Below are 22412 nucleotides of genomic sequence, written 5' to 3'. Positions count from 1 at the left end.
TCCTATACGTTAAAAGAGAAGTCACTTTAGTGATTTCTGCTGACATGGCATTAATATATAGCTTCTCAGAAAAATTGTTATAATTTTATTGGTCAATTTTTTTGAATTTTATTTTTCATTTATTTTAATCAATCGCTTATGTAGATAAGCCCAAAACTATTATCGATTTCGTTAAGCCCATATATAGCTAGGGGATAATAATTATCGATTTAGTTTAGCATTGGGCAAAATTTAGAACTAAGACAAATATTAAAAACTTTTCTTATTATTCAAACAGTAAACTTGCGTATGTTGATATCATATTAATTACATTTGCTTAGAAAATATTATAATGTTTCTAATTAGTAGGGGTGGGCGTTCGGGTACCCGTTCGGGTTCGGATCGGGTATTTTGGATTTTCGAGTATTTCGGTATAGAGGTGTAGAACCCGTTCGGATATTTCTGTACTTCGGGTCGGGTTCGGGTATTTTTAGTTCGGATTCGGTTATTTCAGACCGGGTTCGGATATTTAGATTTTGAAAAAAAAATTAAAATTTTCATTTCTCAAGTTTCTTATATTTAAAAATATAACTTTCACTTAACTAATTTTTTATTTTTAATAGATTTAATGGTTAATAGATTTAGACATAAAAATTTAAAACTAAAAAGGCATTAATTTAGTTTTTTTTTAAAAAAAAATTGGATGTAACTTTTTGTTAATTTTTTAAATAAAAAACTTGACATGCATTTTCGGATCGGGTTCAGGTGCCACTACAGATATCGGGTAACGTGCCCACCCCTACTAATTAGGTTGTTTGTTTTTAATAACTTACCTTTCTAATATGGATTACTTGCGCAAGTTAAAATCATTAAATATGCAAATAACTTATTGACAAAATTTTTTTTTAATAACTTACCTTTCTAATATGGATTACTTGCGCAAGTTGAAATCATTAAATATGCAAATCACTTATTAACAATATGGATTAATTGCGTAAGTTGAAATCATTAAATATTATCGATTTAGTTTACCCTTGGCAAGATTTAGAATTAAAACAAATATTAAAAACTTTCCTTATTATTCAAACGGTAAACTTGCGCATGTTGATATCATATTTATTACATTGCTTACAAAATATTTTAATGTTTCTAATTAGATTGTTTGTTTTTAATAACTTACATTTCTAATATAGATTACTTGCGCAAGTTTAAATCATATCATATGCAAATCATTTTTTGACAATACACATTTAATATCTTTCTTTAAACGATTTCATTATTTATTGTGCATCATTATGAGAAATAAATCGACTGTATATATATATGAGACACCCAAGGTCTTAAAATACAAACATTCTCTTTTCATTCTTTAAAGTATTATTCACAAATCTCTCCTCTCATACTATTAAGGTATTACGACGATGATGCTTGTGTGCTAAGAAAAATGTGTTTAGACGCAAAGGCTCCTCATCTTTCATCGACTCTGCCACCCACTTTGCCTTGGAAGTATTATATGCTACTTGATGAATCGACTCTGCCACCCACTTTGCCTTGGAAGTATTATAGAAAGATTAATAATGTTTTATTTATTACTTTTAATATTTATAAACTATAAAATACAATGAACGAAATTTTATATAAGATAATTATAATAGTTTTATATTCTACTTGATGAACTGTGTTCGAATATAATTATATAATAACTATTTTAAATATTACAAAATCCAAAAATGTTTATTAATATATTTTTAAATTATTTATCGTTGTTTAAAGAATAAATTTATCATAATTTTAAAATAATTTATAAAATGTTTACAAAATGCAAGGCAAAGTTGCACTTTCAAGAGTTAAATCGAGATCTGGATTAAAAATCCTAATAACTGGTAAAAAAGGAAAGCCGCAGACAAAAATATTGAATGTTGTCTACAAACAAGTTTTTCAGAATATTTCAAAGTTACGGTACGTAATTTTAATCTACTTTTTTTTTTCAAATACAAATTTTAAAATGAATAAACTGTTGTAATTATTTATTTTTTGTATTTGCTACATGGGTTGTGATGAGTTAGGAGACCGATGACGGTATATCAATTTAATATTATTTCATGTTCAATAAAATTTAGAAATTTATAAATCTATCAAATAATATTAACCCGTCAAATTGCTTACAAAAATTATTTAATTATTTGCAAGTTTCTAATTGAATTTTCTTTCTTTATCGAGAAATGTACTTCATAATTTATATTATTTATGGATAATATTTTGATTTTTATTATATTTTCTTTTAATATGTCTACATAAATGTTTGTTTATTATTTATGGAAAAATAATATTATTCACCTAAAATAAAGAATTACGAAACATATACAATACAATTCTAATTAATGATAATATAAAATCTCTTACTTCTAAAACTATACACTATTTATTCTATTTTTTGAATGAAAGTATCTTCGTAAACACACAAAATATTTTGTGACGTTGCAATTATACATACACACAATATCTGCCTCTTCATACTGACGTTACTGTGTTCACTCTCGTGAGGTACGGACCGAGAGAACACAGAATGCGGGCCGATCATGTTCTTATACTCGCACAGGGTGCGGACCGGTCACCTAGTATATAAATAAATGCACCCAAGGTTTAGCAATAATATAGATGTTTGATAATAATTTTTTATATGTACGTAATATTATATTTATAATTTTATAACTTGATGCAATTTGATGTAATTGTAATATTCATATATTAACCTATTGATTTTTTTAAATGATTTAATTTTTTACAATAGGTTTTTATGAATTATTATTAATTTTATGATATTTGGTTTTCTTGAAAATTGTATTGTAGCAAATTAATATATACTATATATTACAGGTTGTGTTTTTATTTCAGCAAAAAAAAATAAAAATGCATTGTAATTAATTAATTTAAATTTTTGATTTTAAGTGAAGTGACAGATTTGTAAATAAGAAAAAAATGCAATGGCTATATTTGTAAATAAAAAGAAATATTTAATCCGCTATCCATGTTTCCAAACAATTCTCATTTAATCTACTATCCAAATTTCCAAACGACATAATCTGTAAATGAGAAAGAAATACAGTGACTAAATATGTAAATAAAAAGAATATTTAATCTGCTATCCTTGTTTCCAAAAAATTTCATTTAATCTAGTATTTAAATTTCCAAATAGTACCAAAAGGTAATTCGGTTTTAATAATATAGATTGTAGGGTTGTTAATTATATTATATAATTTTTTAATTTTTTTAAAACCAAAAGCCAAGTTGGGTCTAACTTTATGTTTCTTTTTCATGCTATTGATTTCCTGATGTCAAAAAGCTGAAAATTTCCTAATTGAGAATTTCATGTGCTGGTCAATAAAATGATACAACTTAATAGTAGAAATCTTTTATTGGAAATCACGACTATATATATAGGATGTAAGTTACTATAATTAGTTATTAGAGTGTTTAATTTTTTTCTGCTTTCGGAATAATTTTTAAATAGAAGAGAGAATATAATATATATGAAAAAGGTAAGTTTCTAATGGTATATTACGTGTGTTTAATTTTTGGTCAAAATAAAATTTCAAAAATCTAAATAAGGAAATAACATTCCTTTGTAAATAATTTGAAAATTTTAAGGTAGAATCTTATTAGAAATTATGCTTTAATCCCCTATATATTAAAAGAGAAGCACTTTTAAAAGTTTATTGGCAAGGAATGTGACGTGGTGACATGACTTCACGAGACGCTTTTATTTAGTAAAACGCTTAGGTGTCACGCAGAGAATGTTTCTCACTAAAACTGTGAATTTATTGCGTTCACACTAACATTCCTTTAAAAGAACTTCATATCATCTACACTTTTCTCGACGGAACACTTAAATAAACCTTCAGCTTCAAGTTCCATTAGTTGATTTATCAATCCTCTCAATATAATCATAGCATCAATAAAGCTTCCCTATTCGTTTATACGTTTCTGTTAAAAACGGTAATCCATCTGATCTATCGCCATTAAGTCGACAAATTCATATAGACGACAAAGCGATGAAACTTTAGTACGATGCCAAGTATTAATGAAAGAACCCTTTTCTCCATACCTACTTTCATGCATTTAGCAGAGCACTCACGTTCCTTGAAAACCGCCTCTCATTACTGAAAGAGGACGTCGAAAATTTATTTCTAAATAAATGTGTCGGACTCGGTTTTGTTATTGCTCAATGAGGTGATCTTTGTTTTGAGGATATTGAATCACTGTAAATCGTCTCGGCTTAGTGTATTAATCTTTTCGAGCAAGCAATACAAGCATGCGAGTGTCACCACCTTCGCCACCATGAGAACTCTGCATTAGACGACTTTGAAGATGAGAAGAAAGTTTCAGGTATGAACCACTAGCAAGTCTCACGTGCTGGTCGCATCTGGAACAACCTTTACAATTTAGAGGGTCTCGAATAACCTTCAATTTCTTTTATTATGCAACTATGTTTTCTGAATTTAAAGGAGTTATACCTCTTTTTATTTTACACAGTTATTGTTTTGCTTATAATATGTTATTGATCCACTTTTTTTCGATTTTATTTGTTAAACCCCTAAATCCATAACTACCACAACATGATAGGCGAAATATTAAAAAAATTATTTTCCAAAACTTCTTCTCAAACTTGCAAACACCATATATCAAATTTTAATATTAGTGCATCCATCATAAAAAGTCTCTGGCTTCGTCCCTGATAACAATCATACCTTTAGTTCTATCTAACTATCGCTTAAAGTATACCTTATGTTATACATAATTATAATATATAATTTTAACCTTAATGTAGACATCTTATCCCGCGCAAAGCGATTCATCATAAGCTTATATTAAATACAAACACCAATAACATACAAAGTAGTATTGTGATACAAGCAATGTATTAAGTTAAAACTAGATAAGACCTGCGCGTTCCGCATGGTGAATTTATTTGTATATATTATATATAATTTTTTTTTATATATAATTATTTTATTTATACATATATAATATTTTTTTTTTGTTATTATATAATTTATTTCTGATGGACGGACCTAGGGGTGTTCAATCCGGTGAAATCAGACCAATTAAAACCGAACCGAACCGAAATAGAGAAAGTGGTTTGGACTTGGTAATACAAAATATAATGAATGTATGTCATTTTTGAAAACCGTGGTATATGGATATGGTTTGGTATATAAACCGATCAAACCGAATAAACCGAATAAACCGATCATTTAAAATATTGTAGTACAATTATATGTAAAGTTTATAATATAATTAAGAATATATACATAATTTATTTTATTAATTTAATTTTTATATTGAAACGTTGTTTTTAGTAACTTAATATTTTGTTTTAAGTTAAAGTTATGTTTTATTTTTATCAAATTAAATAAAACATAACGTTTACCCTCTTGTTAACAAATATGAGTGTTTATATTTATAATATTATGGATTACTAATTTCTATTATGTAAAAATTATTATAATTATTAACTCAATATGTTTACTAAATATTTTAAATAGTAAAAACCGAAATATCTTCATGTTATATAAAAACTAATATCTAATAATATAAATAAAATCCATAAAATACTCTTTTTTTAAAACAAATTTATGGTATTTTGGTATATTGATATAAAACCGAATAAACCGAAAACCGACGGTATATAAACCAAACCAAACCAAAGTAAATATGGTTTTAATGTGGTAGCTATTTATCATAAACCAAAATATCGAAAAACGGAAAAAATCGAACCGAAACCGAACATATATCCAGGTTGAACACCCCTAGATGAACCGGATCATTTTTTTATTAAAAATGGTGAAACTAAACTATGATTAATATATTATGGGTTGATCAGATTGGACAGTAAACAAATTATGATATAAAAACTTTATTTTTTTCCATCGAACACATTTTTGAAAAAAATTGAACAGTATTGTTTATACAGTTGAATTATTTTGACATTTATCCTCCATTTGGTTTTAAAAAGTTTCAGATCAACCATCGAATTGATACATGTTATTTTAATGCTTTTAGTTGTTTGGCTAAGAAAAACTTATATTTTTGTAATTTAAAGTCATTTAAAAAATTAAAAATATAACATATAAGAAAAAATCTAACATGTAAGAAAAATAAAATATATAAAGTTTCTTTATTTTTGTAATTTAAAGTCGTTTTAATTTTTTTTAAATATAACATATAAAGTTTCCTCATTTATGTAATTTCAAAGTCATTTTTAAAAAATCAAACTATAACATATAAGAAAAACAAATCTATTTTTAATTATATGGTTAATGTGATTGTTTAATCTTTTTAATAATATAAAATTAAAAAAAAATGAAGAAGGATGCAAAAATTGTTATCAAATCTTTATTATTCATAGTCAATTGTCATATATATATTAATCATATTAGGTAATTTCGTAGCTTTTATTTAAGGAAAGAATGCACATTTCTTATACTTTGGGTTATATAATGTTGTTAGTATATTTTTAAACTATACTTTATATTAGATGCTCTAGAATTCTTTGAAATGGAATTTAGAAGGCATTTAGAAGTGCCACCTAGGATTGGGTTTTTTTTAATTAATGCAAAACTAGGTTAAGATCCGCGCCTTGCGCGGAATAAATATTATATAAACTAATTTTATGTATTATATGTTCTTTTACATATTATTGAATAATACATATATATTGATAACTAAAAACTCAGTAAATATTACGTATATGATTAAATTGGTGCAAACACATAAATAAATTTTATTAATTCAAACAAACACTTTTTCTATTTTATATGATATAAAATTAAGTTGTAATGATATTAACATATATATATATATATAGTAAATTTTTAATATTTATATCTGTTAAATAATATTTTATAATCATTTGTATTTTTTTGTAACAAAATTTTGAATCACAGATAACATTTTGTTTTGTGGGATGTTTAATAGTTTTAGTCATTTATAATTTTAAAAACATTATGAAAAGTTTTAAAACTAAATATCAAGTTGTCAATATTTGTTCAAAATTTTTATCAAAAAAAAATCAAAGCAAATTTTGAAATTAAAATACATATGTATTTTTATATGGTACATAATTTATTTTAAACAATATTAATATATTAATATTTATTAAATGAGACTTCTTATTATATAATTTTGTAATCATTTATATCTTGTTATAACAAAAAAAAAATTAAACCATGAAAAATTCAATGTGAGATTTTTGACAACTTTAGTCATTTATATTCGTTTTTAAAAATTCAAAATATTACATATACAGAAAAATCTAAATTTTTACTATATAGTTACTATGGTTTTTTAATTTATTTTAATATGTTAAAATTTGAAAAATGTTAGAGAATAGACTAATTTTTATCAAATATTTATTATTCAAAATCATTAATTGCAATATATACTTTAGCCACATTTGGTAATTCCGTTATTTTGATTTAAGGAAACAATGAAGAACATTAATAATCAATTTATGATTTGTTTAATAAAAAACTTATTATATATTTTGATGGACCAACATATTTTCTTAAAGATTCTAAGAATGATTGTGGTGATGACACGTGGATACAAAAAATATTATAATGTTTCTCTTTAATATATAAGAGATTAAGGTTCTAATTTTTTTAATGCTTCTCAATTAATATATAGGGGATAATAGAGAGATCTTTCTTTATTTTATACGCGGACAAATATCAAAAGAACCTCTTGCAAATATCATAAAGAACATAATTGGATACTTTGTGGTGTTATCCAATATTATCGGACTAGGTTAAGACCCGCGCCTTGCGCGGGATGAACATTATATATATAAATTATTTTATATATTATATCATCTAACCTATTATGAAACAATAAATATACATTGAATAATTAAAAAGTCAGTAACTATTACCTATATAATTAAGTTGGTGCGAACATATAAATAAATTTTATTAATCCAAAAGAATATTTTTTTTATTTGATATGGTATATAATTAAATTTAAATGATAGTAACATATATATAGTATATTTTAATATTAATATTTATTAAATGATGCTTTTTGTTCATGTTTTTTTTAATCATTTGTATCTATTATAGCAAAAAATTTAAATTACTGATAACAAAATTTTCACTGTGGGATTAATAGTTTATGTAATTTATAATATTTTTAAAAATTAATTTGTCAATATTTTTTCAAATTTTTTTGATAAAAGTAAATTTCAAAATTAAGATATTTATTTATTTTCTTATATGACATATAATTTAATATGCATATACATATATATTTTTATATATATATTATTTTTAATACTTATTAAATGACACTTTCAACTTATATGATTTTTTAATTATTTGTATCATGTCATAACAAAAAGTTTAAAGCATAGATCACAAAATTTGAATGTGAAACTTAAGGATTTTACTAATTTATATTCGTTTTTAAAAATTCAAAATACAACATATAAAGAATTTTTTTAATTTTTATTAAATGGTTACTATGATTGTTTAATTTATTTTAATAGTTTAAATTTAAACAAATATAATATAACATACACTTATTTTTATCAAATCGTTATTATTCAAAGTCATTAATTGTCATATATATTTTAGCCATATTAGGTAATTCCGTAATTTTATTTATGAAAATAATGAAGCACATTAATAATGTATTTATGGTTAGTTTAATAAAAAGTTTATTATATATTTAGATGGACCAACATATTTCTCTAAGGATTCTAAGAATCATTCTAGTGATGACATGTGGCTGCAAAAAAATGTTATAATGCTTCTCAAATAATATATAGGGGATATTATCAGATATTCTCATTAAGTATCCACAATTTTGGAAGTCAAAAACAATAAAGGCAACATTTAAAGATTCTGGATCAAACATGTACAATTGAGATATAGTTATCTTCTTTTCAAGAGTTTAACCCCTTAAGCTAAAGACTTCTCTATCCGAGGAAGACTGCAGGAAGGAAAGGGTGTAAATAATCCATTTGCTACTTTTATGTTCTTTGTACTTGTATCACACATAGATCCCTAGATTTTCATGATCAATGTCTAGCTTTGGGACTTCTAAAACCATTCAAATTCTCCAAGTAGGAGAATTTTTTCGGCGTAAGACCTGGGGATTTAGTAGGTTTATCGCTGCTTTTGGAACTATTGTCACTCCAACCCATGAAATCCAACAAGGTCTTAGAGTAGCGTGGGTCAAGCTTCTCGGTTTCTTCCCCCGAGTTGGAAGATCCCGCTGACTCTGAATCCGTTTCCGTTGTTCTCCCACCATCTGATGTTTCTTCAGCCAATAAAGTTTCCTTTAGTGCCAAAGAATCTGTGTAAAGAACATCTTCTATCCTCGACATCACCGTGTAAGCCAAGCTCTCAAGTATCCTCGAGTAACTCTCCAACACCGCTTGTCCAACGTCCTTAACCAAACAAATAGTTTATATTAATCTTTTGTTTCTTGTCACCTAAGTCGTCTACATTGATAATTATTAAACTGATTTGCATTTACCTTGTTAAACTGAATCTTGGAGATGTCAAGAGAAGACTGAGGAAGACCGGGAAATTTTTGTTTGAGTAAGACCAAAATGGTCTCTGCTCTCTCTTCGAACAATTCTCTTTTCTCCAAGCTAACTGCTGATCCCCATGAAGATTTGCTGTCCTTCACGTGAAGCTTCCTCTTCCATATCACAACAGATGCCTCAATCTTATTCTTCAAATCCAACACTTTGTGCTCTGTCGACATGTCCAACATTGACAAGAACTGCTCTGGATCAAACCACTCCTCTGTTATGCTCTTGTAGATCGAGTCCCCAAGGCTAGCTCTTCCGTTCTGTCAACAGAAACCAAAGCTCAAAAGCCAAATATAAAACAACAAAGGGAGAAATGAAAAATAATAGAGTATATATAGAAATAAGATTCTGTCAATATTTCCCTAGTTGTAAACTACTGTATAAATATGGTGTTATTTCGTTCTATTAGTATTACTCAGTCATCACTTCCATATAATATCAATGATTTATTTACCTTCGGGAGAGAGTCGATGTAGCTCTCGGGTATTGCCATTTCGGAGAGAACTTGAGCATTAATGGCCATTGCAGCTTTTTGGACCTGTGTGACTGAATCTTTCTGGAAGTAAAGCATTCTCCTAGCCGGTTCAGATAAACCGCCTGGAGGAACTTTCACCGGAGGAAGCCACCATTTGTCGTTTGACCTAGCATTACTTGCTTGTTTCCCTTCTTCTGAATCTCTCGACACGTAATAAAACTCATTGTGTCCTTTGAAATTGTCAAGTGTATCCTGAACATGTTTTCATCACCATTAATTCATCATACCATTTATGTCTGATTTATCAACGGTAAAATATAGAGGAAAAATATAGTACAAATTTTAGAATTTCTGTATTATTTTTCAAAAGTTCTTTTTTTTTTTTTTTCAAAAGTTCTTAGGGTTTGTTGCTATAGAAAATAAGTTCAAACTCGATTACACAAATGGAAACACTTACGATGAGCATGGCGTCGAGTTTTCTCAAGGCTGGGATGTTCATGAGAAGATCACCTCTTTGTCTTGTCACCATAATCTACATAAAATCATTAAACATTATTAATCTATCTAACAAAGGTAGAAATAATATTTTTTTCCTTTGATAAGATCCAAACCTCGGTGCAAACTCCATCTTTGCTCATTTGCTGAGAAGGAACAAACTCGACGATGTGATCGGTCACAGACAACAACCAATCGATCTCTTTCTTCCACCTTGCTTGTCTATCTTGCGGCATCGGTTGTAGCTTTGTTTGTTCTCCGAATATAGACGCTGAAAATCGATTGCACCATCGATCATCAGAATATACAGAAATCAATAAGATTACCTCAATAGTCACTTGCTTCAAACGAGGAAAGTTAAAAGAAAAAGATGTACCAGCAAGATTTGTGATGGCGTTAGAAAGAGCCAGAGCAGAAGATACACCTTTTCCGCCACCGGACATATCTTCTCCAAGAAGTAATTTCGCAAACCTGTCCTTCAACATCTCCGTATCTGCAATATTTTATGTATTATTAGGGTTTCTCAAGGAAACAATTTTACTCAGCCAAGCTTGATTAACAAGTTATATATTGAGGAAACGAAAAAAATCCACCTGCTTGTTGTCTATCAGGTCGTTTTCCTGGCCGGTTAAGAGGAGAAATCATCGGAGGGATGCTCTCAACGGGGCTTTCTGACAAGCTATCGGAGTTTTGGCTTTCAGGCGTGTTGGATTCGACAAGATGTGAATCTCCGTTCTCTATAACAATTGTTTGAGGTTGTTGATGTTTTGTCGATGATGATTCAAACATTCTTTTGAAATTGAATGACTTAGAAGCGCTTAGTCCTCGTTCCAACGCTGCAACCATGGTACGACAACGTTCGCTTGTTTTCTTGCCTCGCAAGTTAAACACCTTTATGCCTTTAAAATCCAGCTGATCTAAAGATAATACAACTTTTACAGAAGTACTGACGGGTCGTTATTACAAACATATAACAGACCAAAAATCTCTCTCTTTTGGTTTTGAAATTAAACAAATTTATTAAAAACAAACGTTTGTCTTGGATTTAAGGATTAAAAACATTCCAAATAAGAAATTAGTAAATCAAAATTTAGGATGTTAGCTTTTTTTAGGATCTATTTTCTTTTCTTTCGTGTTAGAAATAAATTGATGGTTTGAGGTAAGAGTGGTGATCCACGAAGCACGGAAAAGACAATAAAACTCCGCAACTGATTCAACATCCTCATGGGAGATGGAGACCTACCACTCATCAGATAGAGTATTTAGTTGTCTTCCAATTTTTTTAAAACTTAATCACTATTCAAATTAGTGTCAATTAGAATTTTGATTGAAGCACATATGCCTTGAGTTTACTAAGCTAAAAAGTCTCTGTGGAAATGCAAATGAAAAAAAAATAAGCTTAAATCTTTCTTTTTGGAAAAAATGTTCGCCAGCTACAGCAAGTATTGGTATAATATGGTGAAAATCATACAATGTATTAGAATATATTGATAATTACACAACATTTATGTTAATACCTGTAACATATATGAAGTAACAATTAATATGGTGACAACATCATAATCAAGTTTAATTGATCTTATGACTTATTGATGGGGTCAATCTGTAATATAATAAACTTAAAACCGATTAACTTAAACCCGACACGTGTTGGATTAAAGTCACTTATTTTTGCCCAAATAAAAAAAATTAGGGTTCATAAGAAAAGTTCTTTTAGGGTTCATAAGCCTGAAGCTTATCAAGAACAATACGCCTAGCTATCTTTGTTTACTCATAAGAGATTATGATGTTGAACCTATTCCTCAACTCCTCTCTAATCATTGGAGCATTCATATCAGGTTTCTTTATGATTTGTTCCAACATAGTTTCGAGAATGACAGGGATTTTGATGAGTTCACACTTCCCTGTTGTATGGCAAGTATGTGTTACCTCATTATGAAAGACATTGTTACCTCATTGTGTGTGTGTCTCTCTCTCTCTAAAGAAAATCAATTCACTCTCTTTGTGTTACGAAGGAATATTAAAGGAATCGACTCTCTATGTCTCTAAAATTGACTATTTCCCTCTCAGCATGACTTCTTTTCCCCCCAAATCAATTTTTTTCTTTATAATCCATAATTTTTTATTTGGGAAAAATCCTAAGGTAAATCGCAGTCTGGTCAGATTTAGTAAGTTGGGTCGGGTCGGGCTTGCTTTAGTTGGTTTTAAGTTTATCATATTACAGATTAATCCCATTAACTAAGCTTAAAATTAATTAACCTGATTATGATGTTGTTGTCACCGTATTAATTGTTGTTTTGTATATATGGCATATATTAACATAAACATGGTATAGTTATCGACATATTCTAATACATTGAAATATTGGATGGTTTCTACCATATTACACCATATTTGGTGTAGTTGGCAAAACAAATTCCTTTCTTTTTCTAAAACAACTTTACAGATTAAAAATTTCGAAACAGTTATAAATACTATTTTATGTTAGCAAATAAAACCTTATATTTTACGCCTATATCATAAAGATAAAAAAACTAAAATGAGCTATAATCTACAATAATATGCTATACTTGCAACTACGGAAACTACACTTTTATTATGAGAATTGGTTTCAAAAGTAGTTGTTTTTAGCGCATTAATATAGGTGAATGATATACTGTATTCTAGGTAATCAAATGATTAGGTCTATATATATATTGCTTATGAAAAATATAAAACTCATGAAACTATCAATACTATTAAAAGGGAAAAAGTCTTAAAAAATCTAGCTATAAAAGTTGTTTGGACCCTTTCATTTATCTTATTTTTTTTTGTCTTACCTTAAATTTAGACTAACAATATGTTACCATATATTTCCTTAACAATAATTTGTTCAATTCATTTATTTATTCAAATCTCATTCCTAAATCCTAATCACTATTATTATTATATTTATCATTTTGATTTTTAATCGTAAAAACATTGAAACTAATGTTTTATATTATCACTTTTATCATATAATATATGATTTAAAGAAAGAGAAGTTACACGACATATATGTACACATTCTAACTTCCTCTTTCTTTTATAATAAAGTAATCATATCATATATAAACTTTTCTACTAAAATCACATATCATATACTAAACTTTCAACCGTCTTTATTTGATAGATATTTTCATATTTAAAAATGAGTTTTCTGAATATTCATGTTACCTTCACAAAAATGTAGAAATTCATTGGTTCTGTTAAAGTTAACCCAACTTTGCGATATCAGTATTGAATATTCACAATTTTGAAAATTATTGGTTTAGATATTATACTTTTATATACTTTTCACTTAAAAACGAATCAATACTATTAAAAGATTAATAGTCTTAAAAATTTTAATATAAAAAATTGTTGGAGTCATGTATAACTATTTTTTTTTTTGGTAATACCATTAATCATTCTAACCATACAATATTTAAAATATTTTTAACATATCCTAATATTATTTCTTATGATACATTTACTCAGAAAAATATTTCATCAACCATGTTTTTGTGCAATAACGTTAAAAATCTATATCAAAAGGTTGTTGGACCTAATATGGACGTAATGGGTCACATATGTTCGGGTATTTAGGATCCTAAAAAAAATCAAAATATCTAAAAAATCTGAAAAATATTCAAAATTCTAAACAAATACCCAAAAAAATCAAATACCTAAAAATTCAAAATCTGACACAATGAAATGAAAAATACTCAATTTCTTTTAATTTGAAATTTTATCTAATTGTAAACCGAAAACTTTAAAAAAATATCCATAATACCGAAAACATATTCGAAATATCCAAATATACCTAATAAATACAATATATTTATGATTGGGTCTAGGGTAGGACCCAGACTTAAACAAAGACATGCGTGTCCAAAAAAACCCAATAGATTATCTTCTCTGGACCTGAACTAAACCTATATTTTCGGGTCGGTTCGGTTTGTTTTTTTTGATCCGGATATAATTTTCATGCCTAAAAGAAACTTACATAAAAGTGTACATATAAAGTCTCAAATAAACTAATTCGTATATTATACAACTGTTAAAAATTACATTTTTCGGTATAATAAAACTTTGTATTATAATATAATCCAAAAATCCACGCTTTCTAAGCGCGGATCAAAATCTAGTTATTAAAATTAATTAGTTAAAAAATCAAAGTACTCTCGTAACAACACAACAACTACAATTGATTTGTGTATTTTGGTTTGCAAATATTTGGGTATATTATATATATATGTATATATATAAAGAATCATTTCATAACGATTTTGATTAAATTCTGTTGGTTTTTACTTCAGTTTGGGTAGTGAAGTTGGAGTCCGACTAAAAACCAAAATGGCTATATGTTTGGTTACGGCTCGTTTGGTAATTTAGGATATTTCGGGTAAAATATTGTGTAATACATGGTTAGTTTGGATTATTTTCTCTATGCATGCCTAATATTTGTAGATTTATGAAATATATTTTGGCTATTTTAAATCTAAATATAGCTTATATTTTAAAAACAGAATCATATTTTGGTTATTCAGATAACCATTTGGTTTTCAGTTTGGTTTTGGTTTGATTCGAACATCCAAAATGGTTTTAGAAAACTATATATTTATGATAATCCGGTTCAGTACTTCATAATTCTTTTCAGTTTGGTTTGATTTTACGGTTATTGTAATTTGTCCATGCCTGATTTTAGCTTAGATCAAGACTCCCTATCTTCTTATATGTACATAATTCACTACCAAGTAGGATGCATATCTCATTTATCAATATATTTTTTGTTTTTAGCTTTTCATGGCCTTGTTATATCCTCCTTTAATAGAGTAAATTAACTCATTTCATACAAATTTAGGTTGTACAAAATTTAAATGAATGAGAAACCTTTCAGTATGTAATGTGAATCCAAAGCCAACACTGCACATGACTGGTCTTTATTCAACTTTGCTACATATGAAAATAAAATAAAAACTTTCAAGAATTTCACGCTTGCACCCAAAGTAACTAAAGAATGGCATCTGCATTTATTGCGCCACAAAGGCGGTCATGGTTTGCAAGAACCATGTGACTATATTAATTCTCTTCCACCTTTATTTTCAAATTTTAATCAATCCACTGGTGTGGCACAAAAAAAAACAATCCTTGTGCTCAAAAAAAAAAAAATCAGTCCTTCAGTAATTTATAACTACTGATAAAAATCAATGACTTTTTTCTGACACATTTTTTAAAGTTTTTTTTAAAAAAAACCTAGTTTTCGGTTACAGATCAAATCCGCCCCGCAAACCTCTGGATTGAATGATTTTTTTTATTCAAAAATTTGATCTGTTTGACCCACAATAAGAATAACAGGTGATGTTTATTATAATAATAAAACTATTATTTTAAATATTTTATGAAAAATAATAATAATAGTAATAATTGATCTATAATTAAAATTAAATAAATAATTTTAAATTATTATTAAAATATTATTTTTTCTTAAATTTTTTTTTTAAAAAATTTTTGCAGGTTGGCGAATATTCGCGGTTGAAATTTTACTGATCCGTGGATCAAATGGAACGGACCCACGGATAATGATTAAGTCCCCATCACATAGCTAAAGTATAAATAATAAGAAAACATAATTGTGGTAATTTTTGAATTGATTTGTTTGCTATTTCTTGTCACGGGTCATACTCAGTGTATGTGTTTCCGACTTCTGTAAACTCTAATAAATGTGTTAAATTCAAAACTTCATTCCATTTCATTACTTTTGAATTTGAAAAGTCCCTCCTTTCTTTAATGCTACCGATTTGTTTAGGTCAAACATCGACCACTATTGTTTACCGGTTGTTAGGGAAATGAAGCAATTACATTGAAATTGACTATACAATTACATAGAGATGGAATTATCTTATTCCTCAGATTTATAGCAAAAGTATAAACAGAGATTTTAGAAGTGGATACCATTGTTAAGAAATTATAAAACTCATCTTAAAGTATGAATTTTAAACTCATGTTCAGGTTTGGAATCGCAACTAGCAAACTTCTTTTGTCTAGTTTCGCCACTAAAATTAACTATAACTAATGACCCATGTACACAAAACTATATTGAGTTAATGTATTAAGATATAAATTGAGAGGCCGTTGGACAATAATAATAAAGAATTGTGATATTCTTCAATAAATGTTAACCTAATCATGTGCACAATTGTGGAGAAACTAGACAAAAAGTGTCATTGAAATGGATTCTCTAAAATGGGAATATTGATCACACCCAATTATTTAGTAAAGAAATCCAATGTCTTTTGTTGTTTGCATTTTCTTGTATTTATCCTCCACTTGTTTAACCCTACCTGATCATTTACAACACATCATCACCATTATGATTAGTGGAAGCCCTTGTAAAAATGGGCTTATCCAGAGTCGATATCATAAATTAGTAAAACTTTGACTTTGTCCTTCAAATTTATAAAAATTAATATACAAAGTTTTCTAACTTCCAAATTATAAGTTTTTTAAAAACCATTTACACTATATACTTCTTAAATTTTAACCTGCCGTTTAATACCAATGAACATCCAACGTGTCATGGATCAGAACTAAACTACAAATATAGAATTGATTTGATCTTTTTAGAATTATTATTTCTTACCAAGGCTGTTTGCAGCTCATAAATAAATAAACCAACAGAGTTATTCCCAAATATATTTTATTATACTTAAAGAGAATATTCTCTTTTTTATTGTTTTAGCTCACATTTTATTCTCTCTCTCTTTTTTCTTGTAACTGAACATTTGATTCTCTTGCCAGCAAATTAAGTAGCACTGTAATAATTTTGACTTTTTTTCGAAACACAACAAAATTAATAATTTTGACTAGAATTAAAAAATCTGGCACAATTATGAAATATTGATTATTAACATCCACTGATCTGACCGCGCGTTGAATAAATTTAATTATTTATAATAAAATTTAGTTTATGATGTATATAATATATAGTTGTAGACATAAAATTTTTTAAACTATGTTAAATATCTTAATTTTTTAATAAATGTTATATAGTTTAATTATTTTAAACTGATATGATGAAATTTATTTTCAGTTTAAATAAATATATTTTATATGTATGAATATAAAAAAGATTTATGTTATTATATTAATATAATTTCCTCATATTTTGTTTCATATATTACTTTTGTCTTAAATGAATAGATTGCGATTATAAAATAGCATATATTTTTGTTGTTACTAATTACGAATTAATGAATTATGGTAAATAATTTTTTTATTTTTCTTAATAAATTTGTTATATTTTTTCAGCAGATTATAGCTATTTAAAAATAAAACATATTATTAATATTTTTAAAATTTTAAAAGATATTATAAGTAAATTAGTGATAAATGGATTTAACATTATTCTTAATGAATATCTAAGAATTCACATATTTTAGTGGTATAAATCGTTAATAATACACAATATATTTTCGTAGGTTCCTTTTTAATAAGATAGATGATTAAACAAATAAACAAACGAAACAAGAGAAAAGCTTGGTTAGTAAAATAAAAACAGAAGGTAGAATTGTCTTTTTTTGAAACCATACTTATGCGGACGTGGAGCCTTCGCTTCATCTTCCTATCTCTTCATATAGTGAAAAAATGAAGATAAATTCAATGTTGTTTAGATTTCAATTCATTTAAGACAAAATCTCTGCAGAAACATTGAATCCGCTTGACATCAGAGGATCCCTATCGTGTAAACTCAAGAAACCTCGACCAAGTCATCAGAAGTTGGATCTTGAGTTTGACTCGCTTTCTTTCTTTTTTTTCTCTCTCTCTCTTTCTTGTTGTCACTTGCAGGCGGTGCAAACAATAAAGACTGTTCGTTGTGTTTGATCGTAATCTCTTCATTTGAGTTCACATTACAGAGTTTCTTGGGAATTTTTTGATAAAATCTGACAAGCTTTGGTTCAGAGGAAGACGATCTGTTGAAAAAGCTCCAGCTCTGGTAAGTTTTTCTTTGTTTTTGTATTTACATTCATTTTCAAGAAAACAAGAAACATGTTTTTCTTTTTATTTCTCTCCCCTCTCTGCTTCAATAGTGAAACCAGATCGAAAGTTCAGAACTAATTAGTGTTTGATCCGTCTTAAGGATCCTTAAAAAATGTTTATGAGAGTTTGACCAAGTTTCTTGAATTCTTGTGGCAGAGTATAAAACAATGCCTGAAGGGAAATTAAGATCAGGAGTTTACAGATCATTCATAATGTGCGATGATCCAAGAGGAGTTGTTGAACGTGGCGCAATCAAGAAACAGAGATATAATAGCATATGTAGTGGTACTAACCAAAGATTTGACCATCCTTCCAAACCCAAAGAGAGATCCGAAACGGCACCGAGGAAGAGCACAGAGGATGCTCCTGCTCCTTCTTCTTCATTGCAGCTCTTGAGAGTATCCAAAGGGATTCAGAAACTGAACGTTGCGATTGATTCATATTCCAAAGGGTCAAGCTATGAGACTGTGAGGCCTGAGGATATAGCAAAAGGTTTGTTAAGAGGAGCGCTTGATTTGGAGGAGTCTTTGGCTATGCTTAGTAGTATTCAAGAAGCTGATAACAAGCAGAAAGGGAGGGTTAGTAAAGATGGAAGTCGCGATTTGCGGTTTCAGAGATCGATGTCTGATAGATTCGGGGAGCGTATTGAGAAAAGGATGATGGTTCAAGAGAATGCAGCATCGAGAGATTGTTATGATGAGCTAAGAAACGTGATAAGAGAAAGCTTTCACAGGCAGAATCTTCTTCCACAAACAAGTAATACAGAGACTAAGAAGACTCGCGTTGCTAGAAGTGGTTTTGCTTCCTCATCAACGAGCTCAAGCCAATCTTCTATGGTTTCTGGCTCCACAAAATCGTCTGCGTCGTCTGATGTTCCAAGGAGACCACCAAGTTTGATTGCTAGGCTTATGGGTTTGGATGTATCTCCTCAAGTACAGAACATTAGCACGGTGAAACATATCGATAAGCCAGTTATTGTAAATGTCTCACCAGAAAGACAAGAGAAGCTGCTGAAGAGGAAGAAGAAAGAGAGTCCTGAAACTGTTAGATGCAACTCTACAAGAAAACCTGTTTTACACTCTTTGCCTGAAGAGATTCCGAGTGAGAATCCCTCAAGTATAGTACTCATCAAACCTGTGAATGTTGTACAAGACGAAAAACCGGGCAACAAAAGACCGGTTTTACCGAAGAAACCGAGGATGCAAGGAGAGGTTCATCCAAGAATGATCATCAACCAGAGAAAAGATCATCAAGCCAAGGGAGGGAGTAAAACAAGCAGCAGCAACACAATGAAATTACCATCGAGTCCGACTAAGAAAGACAAAATGGTGCGGAAAGTAGAAGAGAATGAAGGTAAGGTGATGAAGTTATTGTCACCGAGCAATGTCACAAGACAAGGAAAACCAAAGGAAAACATCAAAAAGATTTACGTGAAGAAGGAAGATATCAGTGAAGGTAAAGACAGACGTAGCGCTCTTAAGCCACCTGCCAATCATTCGACTCACAAGAAATCAAATGGTTCTTCAGAAATGTCAAGAAACAAGAATCAACGTTCCAGGTTGAGCTCAAGCTCAAGCTCTAGTAGTGATGAGCAGAAAAGTAATAGTCGGTTAAAGAAGCCTGGTGAAGCTAGTAAACGAAGTGTAAGCAATCTTTGTCACTGCCTCATTGCATTATTTTTTCATTTTCTTAATTTTAAATATTTTTTATTAACTATGTTTCTCATATAGCCAAAGAAGAAACTCCATCAACGAGACAATTATGACCTCGCTTCAGAGAATAACTCAAGTTCTTCACAAGACACGCGTGTATCAATAAACCAACTTTCTGCAGAGGAAACCACTTCTTCAGAGCTTCACATTCAAGGTTAGTTACTACACAAAAGTTCTTAAATCTTAGGATGTTTTCAAAATTTTGTTTCTCTTAAAAATGTCCTCATATATATAAACTATGTTACTTAGAGCCTATGGTCCAAACTTGATTTAATATATGGTGGTAATTGACAAAAAAAAATAAAATAAAATAATAGTCTATGTTACTTTTGTTCTTGTAAAGGCCATTGCGACAGCGGAGAAGTTACTTCTTGTGCTCCCACAATTCAGCAAGAAACCTCTCTTAGATCATTCTTATCCAACTCCTCAGATTTCATCAGCTACGCAGAGAATCTTTTTGACTTCAAAACCAACACTAACAGGAGCCAAGAAAGAACCTGTCAGGATAGAGACAGCAGTGTAATCTCAGACCAAAGACTTGCACTAGACTTTGCCAAAGAAGTAGCCAGACGCAGAAGCCTTCTTCTCATTACCGAACCAACTTGTCTCTTGAGAAGCTCTTTGCACATTGATGAGTTGTTAATGGAAGTCTGTGATGGGTTTGACTCCCTCAGAAGTTACAGAGACACGTTTTTAAATCAGAGCAGCTTCGTTAAAGAGAGCATACACATGGCCTTGGAGAAGGATCTATATAGTAAGAAAAAAGAGATGACAAGCGGAGTTTGGGATTTGGGTTGGAGAAGTGAGTTTCAGATCGATGAAACTCATCAAGCTGTAGTTGACTTAGAGAAACTCATCTTGTCTGGTTTGATCCAAGAAATTTTTTCTTAACCCCTTGAGCCAATATAACAAAAGTTTTCCTCTTTTTGTAATCAGTTCTTTTGTAACCAATTATATATAACAATAATTGTAGCAATGAGATTATAAACTTCAGAGTTAAATTGTGCAGAAACATCAAGCCTGGCAGAGTTTATTCTGACCCAAAAATTAGTAAGAGTTTCTAAAATCTGTGAAATTCCATTTCACTTGCAGGTTGTAGGTAAACTGTTAAATTTAAGATAATATTATTCAGGTCACACTTAACTCGTAGTTGCAATAAGCAAATGCCATGATTACAATTCCAAATAGCAAACTCAAGAATCACCTGATCACACAATTTTTTTGGACATTTTTAAATGTAGAGATAGTCAATTTACTATTTTAATAATATTATGTTATATAAAATCCTTTTATTATATTTTTGGATTATTCAAAATTTGATTTAGATTTTGAATGGTTGTGCTTATAGGTGTCTAGAACAATTATTGAGTAGAATTAATAATTTCTCTTTTAAACACTAAAGTAAAATTATATCTATAAATCTTGCAAAAGATAACTATACCTTTGGAACTGTTTTGATGAAATAATTTCAAGTTTTTCTTTGCTGATATAGCATATGCGTTGTTCTCATTAAATACAAAAATGTATAACATGTTAGTGCATATCTAACTTGTCCAAAATAAGATTTGACATTGTCCTTAATATATTTGGTTCCTTTGTAATAATCATTCAATAATACTTTTCATATGCTTACATTGGTATCTAACCCATCAAATTCAACCAGCTTCTCTTTATGGATGCTTTTGCGTTAATTTTTTTTTAGCTTTGTAGTATCGTTGGTAGACACACCAGAGAGTGGATTTATTTCATGTGACTCATCATATTCTCCTAAAGATAATAAACATCAGATCTTTAAAACACTAAACTTGGTTGTTACAAAAAAAAAAAAAAAACACTAAACTTGGTTTGATCCTCCACTAGTTGGCTATAAATTGTATCCTGCTGCATTGCACGGTTTCAAAGAATTTGTTTCATCTTATATTCCTGAGTCTTCAAAATGGGGATTTGCGGTTTAAGCTGACTGAATTTAAATCTTTGTATCATGGTACAAGAGATCACTAATCTTCTCATTCCAGGTTTTTCTAATAGTATCATCTTTAATTGATTCATTAACTGAAGCTAAGAGGATGCGATAACTTATTATTGAGGTTGTGTTCTTCGGAAAGATGAT

General features: G+C 28.8%; 2 protein-coding genes across 3 annotated transcripts; one reads left to right on the top strand and one right to left on the bottom strand.

Moving 5' to 3' along the window:
- Positions 1-8775: 8775 nt before the first annotated feature.
- LOC103828612 (rho guanine nucleotide exchange factor 8) lies at positions 8776-13424 on the bottom strand. Of its 2 annotated transcripts, XM_009104231.3 has the most exons (7): positions 11144-11396; positions 10927-11043; positions 10667-10821; positions 10513-10587; positions 10035-10307; positions 9520-9840; positions 9059-9430 (listed from the first exon to the last, which is right to left on the bottom strand). In XM_009104231.3, the coding sequence occupies exons 1-7, from the start codon at positions 11394-11396 to the stop codon at positions 9059-9061; spliced, it is 1566 nt and encodes a 521-aa protein (XP_009102479.1). The 2 variants fall into 2 exon arrangements, with proteins under 2 accessions (XP_033131782.1, XP_009102479.1); XM_033275891.1 differs by having other exon boundaries at positions 8776-9430; positions 10667-11043; positions 11144-13424.
- An 842-nt stretch (positions 13425-14266) lies between these two features.
- LOC103828611 lies at positions 14267-21316 on the top strand. The gene is made up of 4 exons (XM_009104229.3): positions 14267-18546; positions 18747-20233; positions 20321-20456; positions 20646-21316. The coding sequence occupies exons 2-4, from the start codon at positions 18758-18760 to the stop codon at positions 21191-21193; spliced, it is 2160 nt and encodes a 719-aa protein (XP_009102477.1). The 5' UTR covers positions 14267-18546; positions 18747-18757; the 3' UTR covers positions 21194-21316.
- The last annotated feature ends 1096 nt before the right edge of the window (positions 21317-22412 follow it).

The sequence above is a fragment of the Brassica rapa genome, chromosome A07 (assembly GCF_000309985.2).
Source record: "Brassica rapa cultivar Chiifu-401-42 chromosome A07, CAAS_Brap_v3.01, whole genome shotgun sequence".
NCBI classification, from domain to species: Eukaryota; Viridiplantae; Streptophyta; class Magnoliopsida; order Brassicales; family Brassicaceae; genus Brassica; species Brassica rapa.
This window is presented reverse-complemented; position numbering and strand designations above follow the sequence as displayed.

Coding starts and splice junctions, on each gene's coding strand:
- LOC103828612 (XM_033275891.1), bottom strand. CDS start 11,396: ATGGTTGCAGCGTTGGAACGAGGACTAAGCGCTTCTAAGTCATTCAAT. Junction 10,308..10,512: donor AACTCGACGCCATGCTCATC/GTAAGTGTTTCC, acceptor AAACATGTTCAG/GATACACTTGACAATTTCAA. Junction 9,841..10,034: donor ACATCGACTCTCTCCCGAAG/GTAAATAAATCA, acceptor TTCTGTTGACAG/AACGGAAGAGCTAGCCTTGG.
- LOC103828611 (XM_009104229.3), top strand. CDS start 18,758: ATGCCTGAAGGGAAATTAAGATCAGGAGTTTACAGATCATTCATAATG. Junction 20,234..20,320: donor GTGAAGCTAGTAAACGAAGT/GTAAGCAATCTT, acceptor TTTCTCATATAG/CCAAAGAAGAAACTCCATCA. Junction 20,457..20,645: donor TTCAGAGCTTCACATTCAAG/GTTAGTTACTAC, acceptor GTTCTTGTAAAG/GCCATTGCGACAGCGGAGAA.